The 16,740-nt window shown below is 40.4% G+C and overlaps 1 protein-coding gene across 1 annotated transcript in view; it reads left to right on the forward strand.

Annotated features, from left to right (window-relative positions):
- TRIP13 (thyroid hormone receptor interactor 13) overlaps nucleotides 1-16,740 on the forward strand; it is a 44,178-nt gene that overhangs the window by 13,193 nt on the left and 14,245 nt on the right. The window contains exons 6-10 of the mRNA XM_058180353.1: nucleotides 3,725-3,780; nucleotides 7,086-7,176; nucleotides 7,526-7,598; nucleotides 8,105-8,168; nucleotides 10,910-10,996. Coding sequence (XP_058036336.1) covers nucleotides 3,725-3,780; nucleotides 7,086-7,176; nucleotides 7,526-7,598; nucleotides 8,105-8,168; nucleotides 10,910-10,996 — 371 coding nt within the window. The remainder of the gene's footprint in view (nucleotides 1-3,724; nucleotides 3,781-7,085; nucleotides 7,177-7,525; nucleotides 7,599-8,104; nucleotides 8,169-10,909; nucleotides 10,997-16,740) is intronic.

Consider the following 16,740-nt stretch of genomic DNA (forward strand, 5'->3'; position numbering starts at 1 on the left):
AACTGAAGACTGTTCATGCTAAATTTCTCGGAACCTGAGAAGTTGTTTTTTAACAATTGCCTTATACCAGAGTTCCCCAACCTTTTCAGTTTTGCGGACTGGCAGGCGGGGAAAGGGGATGGTTCTGCATGTGTGGTGGACAAGCATGTGCACAGCTTCATTTGTGTGAATGGTAGGCACATGCACCTGCCACTCACACAAATGGAGTACATGTACCCACTGCTTGCATGAATAGGATGCATGTGTAAGTTTTGTGAAAGGCTCAAAGCCCGGTAGTGGGCCATGGCCTAGTGGTTCGGGAATCTTGGCTTATACCTCATGATTTGTGTAGACTAAGATAATCCTATCAAAAGGATGTTATTTGTTCAAAAATACATGTTCTTAGCTTTAGATTTTAAAGAATAGAATAGAATAGAATAGAATAGAATAGAATAGAATAGAATAGAATAGAATAGAATAGAATAGAATATTTTTATTTATAGACCGCCCTTCTCCCGAAGGACTCAGGGCGGTGTACAGCCAAGAATAAAATACAGGAAAAACAACAATACAAAACTAAGAACAACCCTTAAAAAAACCTATTTGATATGGCTACTTATAGATAAAATATTACCCTCTAAAATTTACAAAAAATTTAAAACCCATAAAATCAATTTGATAATTTAAAATTTAAGCGAGTCCAGCAAGACGAAATAAGTAGGTTTTAAGTTCGCGGCGGAAGGTCCTAAGGTCAGGTATTTGTCGGAGTCCAGGGGGAAGCTCGTTCCATAGGGTAGGAGCCCCCACAGAGAAGGCCCTCCCCCTGGGGGCCGCCAGCCGACATTGCTTGGCTGCCGGCATCCTGAGGAGCCCCTCTCTGTGAGAGTGCACTGATCGTTGGGAGATAGACGTTGGCAGTAGACGGTCCCGTAGGTATTCCAGTCCTAAGCCATGAAGCGCTTTAAAGGTAGTAACTAACACTTTGAAGCGCACCCGGAAGACAACAGGCAGCCAGTGCAGTCTGCGCAGGATAGGTGTTACATGGGAGCTCCGAACCGCTCCCTCAATAACCCACGCAGCCGCATTCTGGACTACCTGGAGTCTCCGGGTGCTCCTCAAAGGGAGCCCTATGTAGAGAGCATTGCAATAGTCCAGGCGAGAGGTAACGAGAGCATGAGTGACCGTGCATAGGGCATCCCGGTCCAGGAATGATCCGCCTGGCGGATCAGGCGAACCTGATAAAAAGCTCTCCTGGAGACAGCTGTCAAATGGTCTTCGAAAGACAACCGCCCATCCAGGAGCACGCCCAAATTGCGCACCTTTTCCATCGGGGCCAATGACTCACCCCCAACAGACAGCCACGGCTGCAGCTGACTGTACCGGGGTGCCGGCATCCACAGCCACTCCGTCTTGGAGGGATTAAGTTTGAGCCTGTTCCTCCCGATCCAGACCCGTACGGCTTCCAGACACCGGGACAGTACTTCGATAGCTTCGTTGGGGTGGCCTGGGGTGGAAAAGTACAGCTGCGTGTCATCAGCGTACAGTTGGTATCTCACTCCAAAACCACTGATGATCTCACCCAGTGGCTTCATGTAGATGTTGAACAGGAGAGGCGAGAGAATCGATCCCTGCAGCACCCCACACATGAGGCGCCTCGGAGTCGATCTCTGCCCCCCTGTCAACACCGTCTGCGTCCGGTCAGAGAGGTAGGAGGAGAACCACCGATAAACGGTGCCTCCCACTCCCAACCCCTCCAACCGGCGCAGCAGGATACCATGGTCGATGGTATCAAAAGCTGCTGAGAGGTCTAATAGGACCAGGGCAGAGGAGTAACCCTTATCCCTGGCCCTCCAGAGATCATCCACCAAAGCCGTCTTCGTACTGTACCCGGGCCGAAAGCCGGACTGGAACGGGTCCAGATAGACAGTTTCATCCAGGTACTGGGGTAGCTGACATGCCACCACAGTCTCTACAACCTTCCCTGTAAAGTGAAGGTTGGAGACCAGACGATAATTTCCTAAAACAGCCAGGTCCAGGGAAGGCTTCTTGAGGAGAGGTCTCACCACCGCCTCTTTTAAGACAGCGGGAAAGACCCCCTCCCGCAAAGAAGCATTTATAATCCCCTGGAGCCAGCCTCGTGTCACCTCCTGCGTGGCCAGAACCAACCAGGAGGGGCACGGGTCCAGTAAACATGTGGTGGCATTTAGTCTTCCCAGCAACCTGTCCATGTCCTCAGGAGTCACAGGGTCAAAACCATCCCAAACACTCTCAACAAGACGAGTCTCAAAACTCTCGTCCGGATCTACCCAATTTTGATCCAATCCGTCCCGAAACTGAACGATTTTATTGTATAGATAACCGTTAAACTCCTCGGCACGCCCTTGTAATGGGTTCCCCCGCCCCTCCTGTTGAAGGAGAGAGCGGGTCACCCGAAATAGGGCGGCCGGGCAGTTATCTGCCGACGCAATGAGGGAGGAAACGTAAGAACGTTTCGCATCCCTCAATGCCACTAGGTAGGTCCTGATAAAGGACCTAACTAGTGTCCGGTCAGACTCAGAACGGCTGGATCTCCAGGCACTCTCTAGGCGTCTTCTCCGGCGTTTCATCTCCCTCAGCTCCTCAGAAAACCAAGGAGCTGGTTGAGACCAACGCTGGGTCAGAGGCCGCAAAGGCTTTGTTCCCAGGCCACAACTAGTTCTTCAGTCGTGCCGTGGGCCAGGTTCTTGGGAAACGGCCCAAGTTCCGTCAGGAACCTCTCAGGGTCCATCAAGCGCCTTGGACGGATCCAACGTATTGGTTCCGTCTCCCTGCGGCAGTGGGTAGCGGTCTGAAAGTCCAGACGAAGGAGAAAATGATCTGACTATGACAAAGGTTCAATAACTAAATCATTTAAAATCAGATCATTCAGCCATTGGCCAGAGATAAAAACCAAGTCTAGGGTGCCACCCCCAATGTGAGTAGGGCCATCAATTAATTGAGTCAGGTCCATGGCTGTCATGGAAGCCATGAACTCCCGAGCGATCGAGGATGCCGTGCCAGTTGATGGCAAGTTGAAATCCCCCATGACCAACAGTCTAGGGGTTTCAACTGCCAACCCAGCCAGCAACTCCAACAGCTCGGGCAGGGCTGTTGTCACGCAGCAAGGAGCCAGGTACGTGATCAACAAGCCCACCTGAGTCCTACGACCCCACTTCACATAGAGGGTTTCACACCCAGCTATCTGAGGCACAGTGGTCTCCCTCAGTTCCAGACTTTCCCTAATAATAACCGCCACCCCTACCTTGGGCCCTCAGCTGATGGAATGCTCGGAAACCTGGTGGGCACATCTCTACTAGGGGAACCCCCCCTTCACTGCCCAACCAGGTTTCCGTAATGCCCATAACGTCCATGGTCCTTTCCTGAATTAGATCTGAAATCAGGGGGGCTTTATCTTGCATTACAAAGGAAGATAATGAATACTCGATAAAGATACATACAATCTCTATTTTTGGTTTTATTTTTACTTTGAAGCCATGTGGTTTTGATTTTTCATTTTCTCAATGGGAATTGAGAAAAGCTAATTGGGAATTTTCAGGTAATTGGGAATTTTCTGACTGGCTAGTATAGCAATATGGGCAAAATACTCCATCTCTCATTATTATAGTCACTACTTCAAAAATTCCAAGATTTCTATTGCCAACTATACTGTTTTTAATAGTTTGCCTTTTTTTCCTTTAAAATAATACACAGTTTTTGTCTTTAACAGTTGAGTTTCATCGTCTATGGGAAAGCCTAATTTATGATGCTGAAATAAAATCAGATGTAAGTTACATTTTTATCAAGTTTCTAAATGGTTGAATATGTTTGAAACAATCTAATTTATAATTTATCAGATTGACAAAGTCAATATGGTTAGGTCTATGGAGAGTTTCAACCATCATTCAGGTCATGGTTGTCCCAAAGATGCTTTTACCAAAAGGCAACGGGACTTTCTTGGGTTTGTTTCTCTTTGAAAATATTTTGATTCTCCTCCAAGAAGCTTCTTCAGTTCTAAGTTCAATTGATCCAGACTGGGTTAATATGTCTATGTCAGATTTTCTTCATTCAAAAAGATGCTTTTTTTGCAATGATTTTATAGGATCAGAATTACATTAATACGGTAATTACAGGAATTTCCCATCCCATGATTGATAACAAGTATTGTTTTAATAACTCTTTACTTAAACTACTTCACTGTGTTTCCTGGCATTTATTTGTGTCATTGAAGAAGTTGGTGCTTCCTGATCTTGGCAAAATCAAATTGGTATTACAGGAGTACTAAAAATAGAATGGAAGTCATGGTAAGGATCAGATAGCTGAAAATAAGGCTCCATGCATTCTGTGAAGTGCAGTCTAGTTTACAAATATATATATATATATATATTACTATACTTAGGTGTCAAAAGCTATTTCCCTTTTATAGGCTAGTCATATTTGAAAGAAGACAGTTTGGAAAACATTTCCTTTTAATTAGGATCTACAACAAGTGAGTGAAAGTGTGAAGTTGAGATTAATTATATATAGTTTTAATATTGTTTTAAAATCACCTTCATTCAGATGTATTGTATGTTCCCCTTCTCTTAACTTCACAGCACAACATTCCTATTTTCAATAAATTTTCCATTCACAATTCATTAAAACCTTAATTAATTTAATAGAATAACAGAGTTGGAAGGGATCTTGGAGGTCTTCTAGTCCAACCACTCAACAGGCAGGAAACCCTATACCATTTCAGACAAATGGCTATCCAATCTCTTCTTAAAAACTTCCAGTATTGGAGCATTTACAACTTCTGGAGGCAAGTTGTTCCACTGATTAATTGTTCTAACTGTCAAGAAATTTCTCCTTAGTTCTAGGTTGCTTCTCTCCTTCATTAGTTTCCACCCATTGCTTCTTATTTATTTATTATTTATTTATTATTTACATTTCTATACCGCCCTTTCTCCAAAGACTCAGGGTGGTTTACAGCCAAGTTAAAAAGACATATACAAAAATTAAAACACAATATTTGAAATTTAAAAATCTTAAACCATAAGGCCGAATATTAAAATAACAAGTAATAAAACCACTCAATTAAAAATTACTCTTAGACCAACCCTGAAGCAAAAAAGTCTTGAGCTCGCGCTTAAAGGCCCGGAGGTCAGGAAGGAGGCGTAGCCCTAGAGGCAGTTCGTTCCATAGGGTAGGTGCCCCCACAGAGAAGGCTCTTCCCCTGGGGGCAGCCAGCCGACATTGTTTAGCTGACGGCACCCCGAGGAGACCCTCCCTGTGGGAGCGCACAGGTCGATGGGAGGCTATTGGCGGCAGTAGGCGGTCCCGTAAGTAACCTGGTCCTATGCCATGGAGCGCTTTAAAGGTGATCACTAACACTTTGAATTGCACGCGGAAGACCACCGGCAACCAGTGCAGCTTGCGTAGGAGAGGTTTTATATGGAAGCTCCGAGACGTTCCCTCTATCCCCCACACAGCATTCTGTACCAGTTGAAGTCTTCCGGTGCTCTTCAAGGGGAGCCCCATGTAGAGAGCATTGCAGTAATCCAGGCGGGAGGTAACGAGGGCATGAGTGACTGTGCATAACGAATCCCAGTCCAGGAAGGGATGCAGTTGGCGGATCAGGCGAACCTGATAAAAAGCTCCCCTGGCAACGGCCGTCAAGTGTTCTTCCAACGACAGCCGTGCATCCAGGAGAACGCCTAAGCTGCGAACCAACTCCCTGGGGGCCAGCGACCCCCCCCCCAGTCAGCGACGGAACTAGCTGACTGTACCGGGACGCCGGCATCCACAGCCACTCTGTCTTGGAGGGGTTGAGTCGAAGTCTGTTCGTCCCATCCAGACCCGAATGGCTTCAAGGCACCGGGACATCACATCGACAGCTTCGTTGGGGTGATCCGGGGGGGAAATGTACAGCTGAGTGTCATCAGCGTACAGCTGGCAACTCACCCCAAAACCACGGATGATCTCCCCCAACGGTTTCAAATAGATGATGAACAGGAGGGGCGAGAGAACCGACCCCTGTGGCACCCCACATGTTTTCTTGTCCTGCCCTCAGGTGCTTTGGAGAATAGCTTGACTCTCTTCTTTGTGGCAGCTCCTAAGATATTGGAACACTGCTAACATGTCATCCCTAGTCCTTCTTTTCATCAGACTTAATACAGAAAGAGAGAGATAGAGAAAAAAAGAATTCTTGGTTGAATTTGTGATATGGCATTAGGGAAAATATTTTTTTCTTTTATTAGCTCATTTCATATATTTTGGGAACGTTTGTACATATATTACTTTCTAATGAGTGAAAAAGATGTTTCTTTTCTGAAGGGAATCCCATGTAACATTTGTACAAATACAGTATTCAGTTTTAAAAAGCTAAATTATCTAATTTAGGATAATGTATTATAAATTCTCCATTCTTGAATTCTGAAGATACAGGCATTTAAAAATGAGGATATTGAGAAATTCTAGGTATTTACAAGAAAGATATAGTTCATAAATGGGAACGTTATTTTATTTCCAAATTCCATCTGCTTTGATATAATTTGATTTATCCCCCAAATCTTAATTTATATGTGTGTAAAATACCATACTTCCATTGCACAAAATGGGAAAGGGGTTTTGGAAAAATAATTATTTACTAAGAAAAGAATCTAATTTCCTATTCTTATTTTTACTTATTCATTGCTTTTAAAATAATACCAGAAAAAGAAAAGGAAAAATCACATAGATAATTATAATATGTGCATACATTCTCAAAGAAAAGACATTGCATAAAAACTGCTTTTAAAAAGTTAAGGTAACTAGAAAAAGGAAAAATAAACAATGAAGTATAATATCAGCAGCTACAATTTTGCCAAAGGCTTTTTCATCATTTGATGATAAAATTATAAGTTGATCTTGTTTTTATTCAAGTCTATTAAATCTACAACAAACTTAATGTATAATAACAATAATAATAACAAACCTAATTATAATGTCATAATAATTCTCTTATGCTTTTATATCATTTGGATTGATTTGCTCTTCACATTGATGGAAAAAATTAACAAAATGTTCAGTTTTGTTCTGATATGCTATTCTTTACTTTACTCTTTAATTAGTTATTAAATTATGTGACCACAACATTACTATTCTCTGACCGAAGTGTTGATAACAACTTGATATCATGGAACAGAGTTATTCTACTACATGGTAACTATCATCTTTTTAATTAAAAAGTATGTAGCTAGAATACTTCAGTGTAATGCTTAACTGGTAGCATTTTGTAAGACTGTAAGACTGAGGAGAAAGTTTCTCCTCAGTGGCTTAAATAATTTGTAGAATAATCCTGTAAGAAAATCTGTATTATTTCTCCTGTACTGTACTACAATGGAAGGTGAAAGATGAAGCAAAATTGCACTGTGTTTTCATATACTTAACTACTTTGTGTGACAGTCACTACTGTGAGACTGCCATAATTCAGAAGCAAATGCTGTCAGCTGATGTGGCAGGAAACATGCTAAATTAAGTTATTTAATAGTATTCTATATTTTGATTGTAGGTCCTCCTGGAACTGGTAAAACTTCCCTTTGTCGAGCAATGGCACAGAAGTTGACTATTAGACTCTCACATAGGTAATAAGTAATGTTTTCTATATTTAAAGTCAAAATAGCTCTAATTTACAAGCTAGTATGTCAACATTAATTTGCAAAGGTTGAATATTATTATATATACAAAGTTCTTCTTTTAATCTGGAGTTTTCTCATTTGGACATCATACTATCCATGTTCTGGAACAGTGTAAATATATTAATGAAAACAAAAGTATTTGTGCATTTCAGACCAATATAAATGAAATATCATGACCCGTAATAACTCTGAAATTGTTAATTCCTTTGAGACTGGTTATTTTTCCTTATTTAATAATAGTTATTTCAAGTTGACAAAGTTGACCCTGTTTTGGCTTCATTTGTTTTAGTTAATTCTCACAATAAAATGATAAATGGTCAGCTTTGCTTTAATCATTACTCTCTACATAACTCTAAGACTCTTGGGAAAAGAATTATCTGGTCTAATGCTTTATAAAGACATGACAGGAATAATAACTTTGTTTTAAGAGTTAATTTTAATTAAACTTTTAGGTACTGCTATGGACAGTTGGTAGAGATAAATAGTCACAGCCTTTTTTCTAAGTGGTTCTCAGAGGTATGTATTTATATATATCTATATATCTATATTGCAGATGTTGAAATCCCATTTGTGATTTTTGTGGTAAGTTCAATTGCTAGGGAATTTATACCCTTATCTTGCTAGATGTTGGTGTAAAAATAAAGTATCATGTCTCATAATGAACCTGTGTAATGAATGGACAAGCCCTATTCATTCCAGAATCTGTCACACATTGGAAAAGTAGGCAAGCTGAATCAGTCCAGAAGGCTACTTAACACTTAATCAAACAAGATTTTCATACTTTTCCTCTCCAAATAGGATATGCCTAATAATAAAAGGAAGGGGCAGGGGGATAATTCATGCCCTTTCTTTGTGCTAAAGAGAACAAAAGCTTAGTTATTTTGGAATCCTAATTTCAAGAGAAGAGGAGCAAGAAAAGTTGTTGTTTTTTTGCTGGAGCAAAACCAAAAAAGCCCCCTGCAGAAATAAAGGAGAAAGAGATTGGGGAGGGGGAGCTGATAAGAGAGAGAAAATGGATTTGAGGGAGATTCTGAGGCAAGAGCTCTCTAAGTGAAACAAATGAAAATTGTTGCGTGATAAATCTTGATGGAAGAGTGGGGAAAGGCTGGAATGGAATTTGATGTAAATTACTCTTTAATTGCAGAAATCTATTTGCTCCAATATGCAGGTTCAACATAAGATTTTAACTTATATTTTATGGGACCTGTGTCTCCTTAATTATTTCTTGTAACTTTTGTAATTAAATGTTATTGTTCTTAAACAAAGCAAAATCATTCTTATCTTTTTCCAACACTTTAATCTTTGATCTCAGGTCCCAGCCACTGAATCTGTAAAATTTATTACAATTTGTAGTACATCAAGTCTTGAATTTTTGTGCCATTTTACATTTTTTAAACCTTAGATCATATCCACACAAATTTACCTGTGTTTTCCCAAAAATAAGACCCTGTCTTATATTTTTTTTGAACCCTGAAATAAGCACTTGGCCTTATTGCCATGTGCTCAAAAGCCCAATTGGGCTTATTATCAGGGGATGTCTTATTTTGGGGGAAATAGGGTATTAGGAAGTGATGCTACAGGGTTTTTTTCCATTTTCCCCTATTCCATTCCATTCCATATATTTGCATGTCATTGCGATGAAAAGCAACTCTTGGCAATCACATAAAAATGTTACATAAAACAACCCCAATATAAAAATTTAAAAATAAAACAACACAGCAAAAATAAAGGATAATAGGAGCAAAATTAACAAACTAAAGGAAAATGTCCTCAATAATACCATAGTCAGCATTCATAGTAATATGCCAGTTTAATTCAAACCTGTTACCACAATTTAGATGGTAAAGTAGGAAAATATTATGAAACCTTTCCCATAGCAGGAGGTGGAGCCAACAATCTCTGGGGAGAAGAAAGCAGACCTGAGACTTCCCATCTTTCACAGTAATCTTAATATATCTGCATAATACAAATGGCCTGTAGAATAGTGAAAAATTAAGTATTTTTCCAAATGGTGGCAAAGTTCATATAAGTAGAATATCTTGTTTTATTTAAATTTTATTCAAATAGTCTTTTTGTTATATTTTATTGTTCTCCCATTTCATACTTGGTTGGATTTGTTCTTTATTGTTCCTCTGAAAACTGAGGCCTTCCAGCATCCATGGAGTTCATAAAAGTGTACTTCAAGGATGTTATCACTAACTTATTACAGGCTGTGACTAAGCCTTGGCCAGACTATTCAATAGAGTTTTAAAAACAACTCCAAGTTTTCTCCAGAATATAAAAGCTTGAGCTGACCAATCAAACATACCCGTCTTCCTTGCAGGGGAATTACTTATGTGTACACAGTAATAATCTTTTTCAATGAATTCCCTTAAAGGGAAACAGGAATTCTAATTAGAGAATTAAAAGGGATTTAGAGTAAAATATTTTTATTTTATGTATTTTTTGCTTCAAAGGGTTTTGGCTATGGGCTAGTAAAAAAAAAGTACTATATGACGAGCCTGAGTAGCTGTTTTGAATATCCTTTCTCATAAATTTCCCAGGGTTTATAACTGATTTCATATATAACACATAGATTCTTATGTGTATTTTGTTTCTTGTTATCTACCATAAAATGAGTAATATTAATCTCAATGCTGGCATTACAAAAAAGCAGACTATTTCCCAAAAAAGAATAAACCAGCAGAACAACACAATTCAGTCTTATTACTTTTTTCTGAAATCAGGGTAAGGTGAAGTAAATATACAATATTTAGAATTGTAATCACAATGCTGTTTATGTGTCAAGAAATAGTAATCGAGGGTGTTGGGAGTAGGCAGGCTCCATTTGTGTCTAGTCCTATGCTGTTCTACAGTTTTGTTTCTCCTTTTGCATGCTATAATTTTGTGATTGATGAAATACAGTATCCTGCATGTTACTTCTACTTTTGAGAGGATTTCTACTTGTCTGTTCTTTGGGGGAACAGTCATAGTTAAGACTGTATATATGAAATCTATTGTTTCAGCCATGCAGAATATGTGTCAGCAAAAAGTATGCAACAATGTTGCATTGGGAAGTAACAATAATCAGTTGAATAATAAGTTAAATTGTAATCCTTAATACCCTATTAGCAGGAGTGTCGAACTTGATCGCATTGAGGGCTGGATTGTGACGTATTGTGACATTTTTTGCCTTTGCGGAGCCAGGGTGGGCACCTGGCCTGCCCTATAGGGATAAAAACTATTTTATCAATTTATATATTATGTTTTTTTTTTAGAGTGGCAAACTTGTTACAAAAATGTTTCAGAAGATTCAAGAATTAATTGATGACAAAGATGCCCTTGTATTTGTACTTATTGATGAGGTATGATTATAGTAGCACTTATTATTACCAGTATGCATATTACAAAATTCTATGTCTTTTTTCTATCGAAATCCAAATAAGGCTGTATGAAGGAAAAGAAATCAGATTTTAATTCGTGCAGGGGCTGTGGGTAATTCAAAATCCACCTGTGCTTTTTATGGGTTACATCTCAGGTTAAAATCTGAATATGCTCATGATTCTGCCTGTGTTTGTTTGCAAATTTAAATATATATACACCTATTCATAAAGATACCACATCAGCTATATTTGCATAATATATATTTTAATCTGAGTTCTAATTTATATTTATAACACAGATTCATAAGCCACCAAACTCAGAATGACTTATGGCAGCTTGCAAGTAAAAATAAATTCAGTTCAATTTAGGCACTGACAGACTGCAAACTAATTTTGAGTGGCTTACAATAGTATAGTATAGCCTTTATTGTCATTGTACATCATGTATAAAATGAAATTAGTTTTAGCCTCACTGGTGTAATCCATGACAAAAAATACAAACAACACAAATAGTATAAAGAATAATCTCTATGCAATTGAGGGTGGGGGGGAGAAAGAAAAAGAAATACATTTCCGCATTTGCGTAGAGTGATTGTGGTTGTGTTTAAGAGTCTGACAACCCAAGGATAGAAACTATTTTTAAATCTTATTTGTTCAGCTGGCTATGCTTCAGTGTCTTTTGCCCGATGATAGACATGGAAAAGACCAGGTTGTGAATCATCTCTGAGTATCTTCCTTAATCTGCTAAAGCAGCGAGACCTGGCGATGTCAGCCAGTGGTGTTAGAGGGCAACCAATGGTATCTTGTGCCGAATTGATCACTAGTCTAGTGCCTTCCTGTACGCAGCAATTAAACCAGCATACTTTACTGTAATGCACTATGTGAGAATATTATTTCTATTGTGGACCGATAGAATAAAATAGAATAAAAAATAAATACAATAAAATACAATAAAAAGACCCACAATTATGATAAAAAAAGATGTCAACTGTGGTCAACAACATCCATGCATACAAATATATTCAATATCCCCTCTACAACCTCTCTAGCCCAAGGCCTGGGAGAAGAGCCAGGTTTTTAAAGCTTTTCAGAAAGCCAACACGATGAATCACACAGGTCCCTCCATCCCACAAAGAAGGGGCCTAGGGAGTAAAATCTATCCCATAGCCCAACAATGATTGTGTTCCAAAAGAAAAGAAGAGACTCCCTGGAGCCAATTCAAAAGAATATTGTATAGCAAAAGCCACAGAGAGATCAAGGGACACAAGAATTGATTCACTAGCTCCTGCCTATCTCCACATGTCTCCCCTTTTTGCTGCCCTGTGCAACATGGCCAAGATGGTTACTGAATTCTGTTGTTGCTCCCATCACTAACTTCAGTGATTTTCACCTCCCTCCCTCCCCTTGTCTGCCCAGGCCAACCCTAGCCCAGTCTGGAGACACAATTTCTCCTATGGCCAAGCCATCATTGCCTCTCCCGCTTTACCATGGAGACTATGAGTAGTAGTGGTGCTTTCCCCTGGGCAGATCCAGATTATATAGTGCTTTCATAGGCAGGAATTCCACAAACAGAACACATACACCTTCCAGGACCAGAGCAGAGAGCAGCATATTACAAAGATGGAACTGTAGCTAAGGCTACCCTAAAGGTATCTATGTGCCTGAAGCTAGCTTTTTATTGCTTGCTCACATCTTGTCACTGCAGCAACAGTCAAAAGTGTTGTAAGGACCAATTGTAAGTCCATTCTTTCAGCATCATCCTAATTTTGAACTGACCCTGAACAAGAGCTTCCATTCATCACCATCCACTCAGAGCTGAAGAAGCTTCTTGGATGAGAAGCAAAGAAAAATAAGAAACTCCAGTTGCCTCTTGAAAAAGCACCTTTGGGACAACCCTGACCTGAATGACTGAGAATCCCCATATACATCTGACACTGAACAAATAAACACTGTAGAAATGTAAGTCCATAGTCTGAGGGTTGGCTTCCAAAAGAAAAGAGCTAAAGGCTGTTCTCAGATAACCCTGCGCAACTTGGGCGTCCTCCTGGATGGACAGCTGTCTTTCGAAGACCATTTGACGGCCGTCTCCAGGAGAGCTTTTCACCAGGTTCGCCAGTTGCGCCCCTTTCTAGACCGGGATGCCCTATGCACAGTCACATGCTCTCGTGACATCTCGTCTGGATTACTGCAATGCTCTCTACATGGGGCTCCCCTTGAGGAGCACCCGGAGACTCCAGGTAGTTCAGAATGCGGCTGCGCGGGTGATAGAGGGAGCCCCTCTCGTGGCTCCCACGTAACACCTCTCCTGCGCAGACTGCACTGGCTGCCTGTGGCCTTCCGGGTGCGCTTCAAGGTTTTGGTAATGATCTTCAAAGCGCTCCATGGCATAGGGCCGGGCTACTTACGGGACCGTCTGCTGCCACCGAATGCCTCTCACTGACCCGTGCGCTCTCACAGAGAGGGACTCCTCAGGGTGCCGTTGGACAGGCAGTGCCGACTGGCGACACCCAGGGGAAGGGCCTTTTCTGTGGGGGGCCCCACCCTCTGGAACGAGCTTCCCCCAGGTCTTCACCAACTTCCTGACCTTCGAACCTCCCGCTGCGAGCTTAAGACACATCTATTTATCTGCGCAGGACTGGACTAGAATTTTAAATTTTTAAATGTTTAAATTTTAAATCTGGTTTTAAATGGGTTTTATTATTTATATCTCTATTTTAAATATTCGGCCTATGTAATAAGTTTTTTAAATTAATGTTTACCCTGTATATATATATATGTTTTTATATGGCTGTAAACCGCCCTGAGTCCCTAGGGAGATAGGGCGGTATAAAAGTGTGAATAATAAATAAATAAATAAATAAACCCCAGTTGCTGATGTAGGTTAATTAGGTGTGTGGCTGTTGTCTCCTCTGGAGAATACATGCTGGTCACATTTGTTTAATCTGACAAACTGGTAGTTAGCTACAAATGATTCTAGCACTAGGCAGCCTGCCAGAATCTGCTCCCACATTTGAATCCAGACTCATATTTTCAAACTTGGAAGTTGCCACAAATGCCTGATTGTTCTGCTGGCTGTTCAGGCTAATTACGTCCTCAGCCACTGGCTCAGAGAATTCACTAAGATCATAATATCAGAATTCTTTGACTACTGCTAGTTTTTGGGTGAGCTATGTAATTAACCTAAATGGTATACCATCCTGTCAACCTACTTACACTTAATTATCTTTTTTAATCAAAAAGTCATGGGGTACTTTGTTGAATGCTTGGCTGACATAAAAATCAAGAAAAATTATCCATGTAGCATTCTTAGAATCTGAAGAAATTGTCTTATCAATAACTACTGTAAGGTTGACTTGGCAAGATTTATTCTTGAATGACTTTAATCTGGTGATTTAAATTCGAAGTAAAATGTCACTTTAGTCTCTACTTTTAGTACTGCCTTTTGTCAGTCCTGCCAAATATAAGTTAAGTACTTCCTTCCTTGGTAAATCATCTTTATAATCTTCTGAGGAGATCATATTATTTTTTCATTCTCTGAAGATACATATATAACTATTAACTTGATAATTATTTTTATTATAGTTTTTATACAAAAATATTGCAAATATATTATCTAATTTTCAACTTTTGTTCAGATTCTGTGGTTTCAATTACAATTCTAATAAAACCTGCGCTAGACATTGTTAGAGGCTATAGAATTAGAATAGACTAGAGCTGAAGGGACCTTCTAGTCTAGCCCCCTGCTCAAGCAGGAGAACCTATAGCCGTGATGGCAAACCTATGGAACACGTGCCACAGGTGGCACACGTAGCCATATCATTGGGCACGCTGGCTCAGCTCCAGCACACATACGCACGCCAGCCAGCTGATTTTCAGACCTTCTGGGCCCACCAGAAGTAGAGAAACAAGCTGTTTCTTGCCTCCGCAGGACCTGAGGAAGGCCCGTTTTTCTTTCTCACCTGGCTCCAGATCCTCTCTATGCATCTAGGGAGGGCAAAAGCAGCCTTCCCGAGGCCCACTGGAGGCCCAAAACAGCCCGTTTCCCAATTTCCCAGAGACTCCTAGAGTGGCTCTGGAGGCTGGGGACAGCAAAAAACATCACTTCCTGTCCAACCGGAAGTTGGCAAACGGGCCGTTTCAGGCCTATGGAGGGCCTTCGAAGGGGTGGGGAAGGCTGTTTTCGCCCTCCCCAGATGCATAGAGAGGACCTGGAGCCAGGTGAGAAAGAAAAATGGACCTACTGGGCCATCACGTGCTAGAAGCAGGGGGAGGGGGGTTGCGTGTGCAGGGCAGGGTGCATAGAATTATGGGTGTGGGCATGCACATGTGCGAATCTTCCACACACACACACACCCTTTTTGCCTGGCACGTGATGGCAAAAAGGTTAGCCATCACTGATCTATACCATTTCAGACAAGTGACTGTCCAGTTTCTTCTTAAAAACCTCCAAGGACTGCCCAGAAATCATGGGCAGTCCATCCCTCCAATTGTGGGATGGACTGCCCACGATTTCTGAAGGCAAGCTGTTCCACTGGTTAATTGTCCTTACTGTTAGGAAGTTTGTCCTTAATTCCAGGTTGCTTCTCTCTTTGATCAGTTTCCAACCATTATTTCTTGTCCTGCCCTCTGGTGGACTGGAGAATAATTTGACCCCCCTCTTCTTTGTGGCAGCCTCTCAAATATTGGAATACTGCTATCATGTCACCCCTAATTCTTCTTTTCTTTAGACTAGCCATATACTATACTTTTCTTATATCTAGAAGCTTAGAAAATATAATCATGCTCTTATATTTTATATCCCTACATATTGAGTCTTGCCACCTTAGTACTAATGAAAATTTACTCTTCACACTCCAAATGCTTTCTAAACTAATTTGTTTTTACTAATTTCTAGAAGGTCAGTAATTGAGGGAGATATCCTGCACTTAGCTACAGCTATTTGTAAGCCTTTATCTTTCATGAAATTGTATTGTAACAAAAAATTTTGTTAAAAGAATGTACACTCCAGAAAGATCCTATAAGTCACTCAACACAGAGAAAGTAATCTGAAGTGCCTTGGACGCAAGCCATATATTGTGGAATTTTATAAGTTAGAGACCTATTTCCAAAGGCCTATTGGCAATCTGTGCTGTTCATGGATACACACTGCTAGTCTTCTGTCTGTCTTACATAATGGCTGTTAAAGTCCTTACATTGTATGAGTTCTGAAGCACCTACATATGAGTCTCCACTAGACTGATTCTTCTACTAATAACTGAAATTTCCCACTTACAAATTCCTAAAACACAAAGCTTCCACTCTCAGTGTCAGCTGGTGCTCCAGGAGGATATCATGGTTAAGGCTATCATGCTATGGGATGTGACAGGATTAGAAGGAATGTACTCTCTCCATCCAGTTCCTGTTTAAGAACATGTCAAGAATGTTGTCAATTGACAATACTCTTTTCATCCCATGCATAGATTTGAGTCTAGACTAAAAGGAGTCTAGATAATATCACTGCATCTTTAAGGCACTCTGTTGCTGACTTAGAAAGAAAAGTTAGTTGTCTAAAATTTGAATTTTCAGGCAGCAAAGGTTTTTTTTTTTAAAAAAAAGCTCTGTTTTAGATGTTCACTGTCTTTTTAACTATAGTAATATATAATATTGCTAATGTTTTTTCTTATTCTGAGGCAGAAAGAATAGAAATGGCACATTTGACAGGGCTGTCAAGCTCCAGGCCCATGGGC

This window comes from Ahaetulla prasina, chromosome 4 (genome assembly GCF_028640845.1).
Source record: "Ahaetulla prasina isolate Xishuangbanna chromosome 4, ASM2864084v1, whole genome shotgun sequence".
NCBI lineage: Eukaryota > Metazoa > Chordata > Lepidosauria > Squamata > Colubridae > Ahaetulla > Ahaetulla prasina.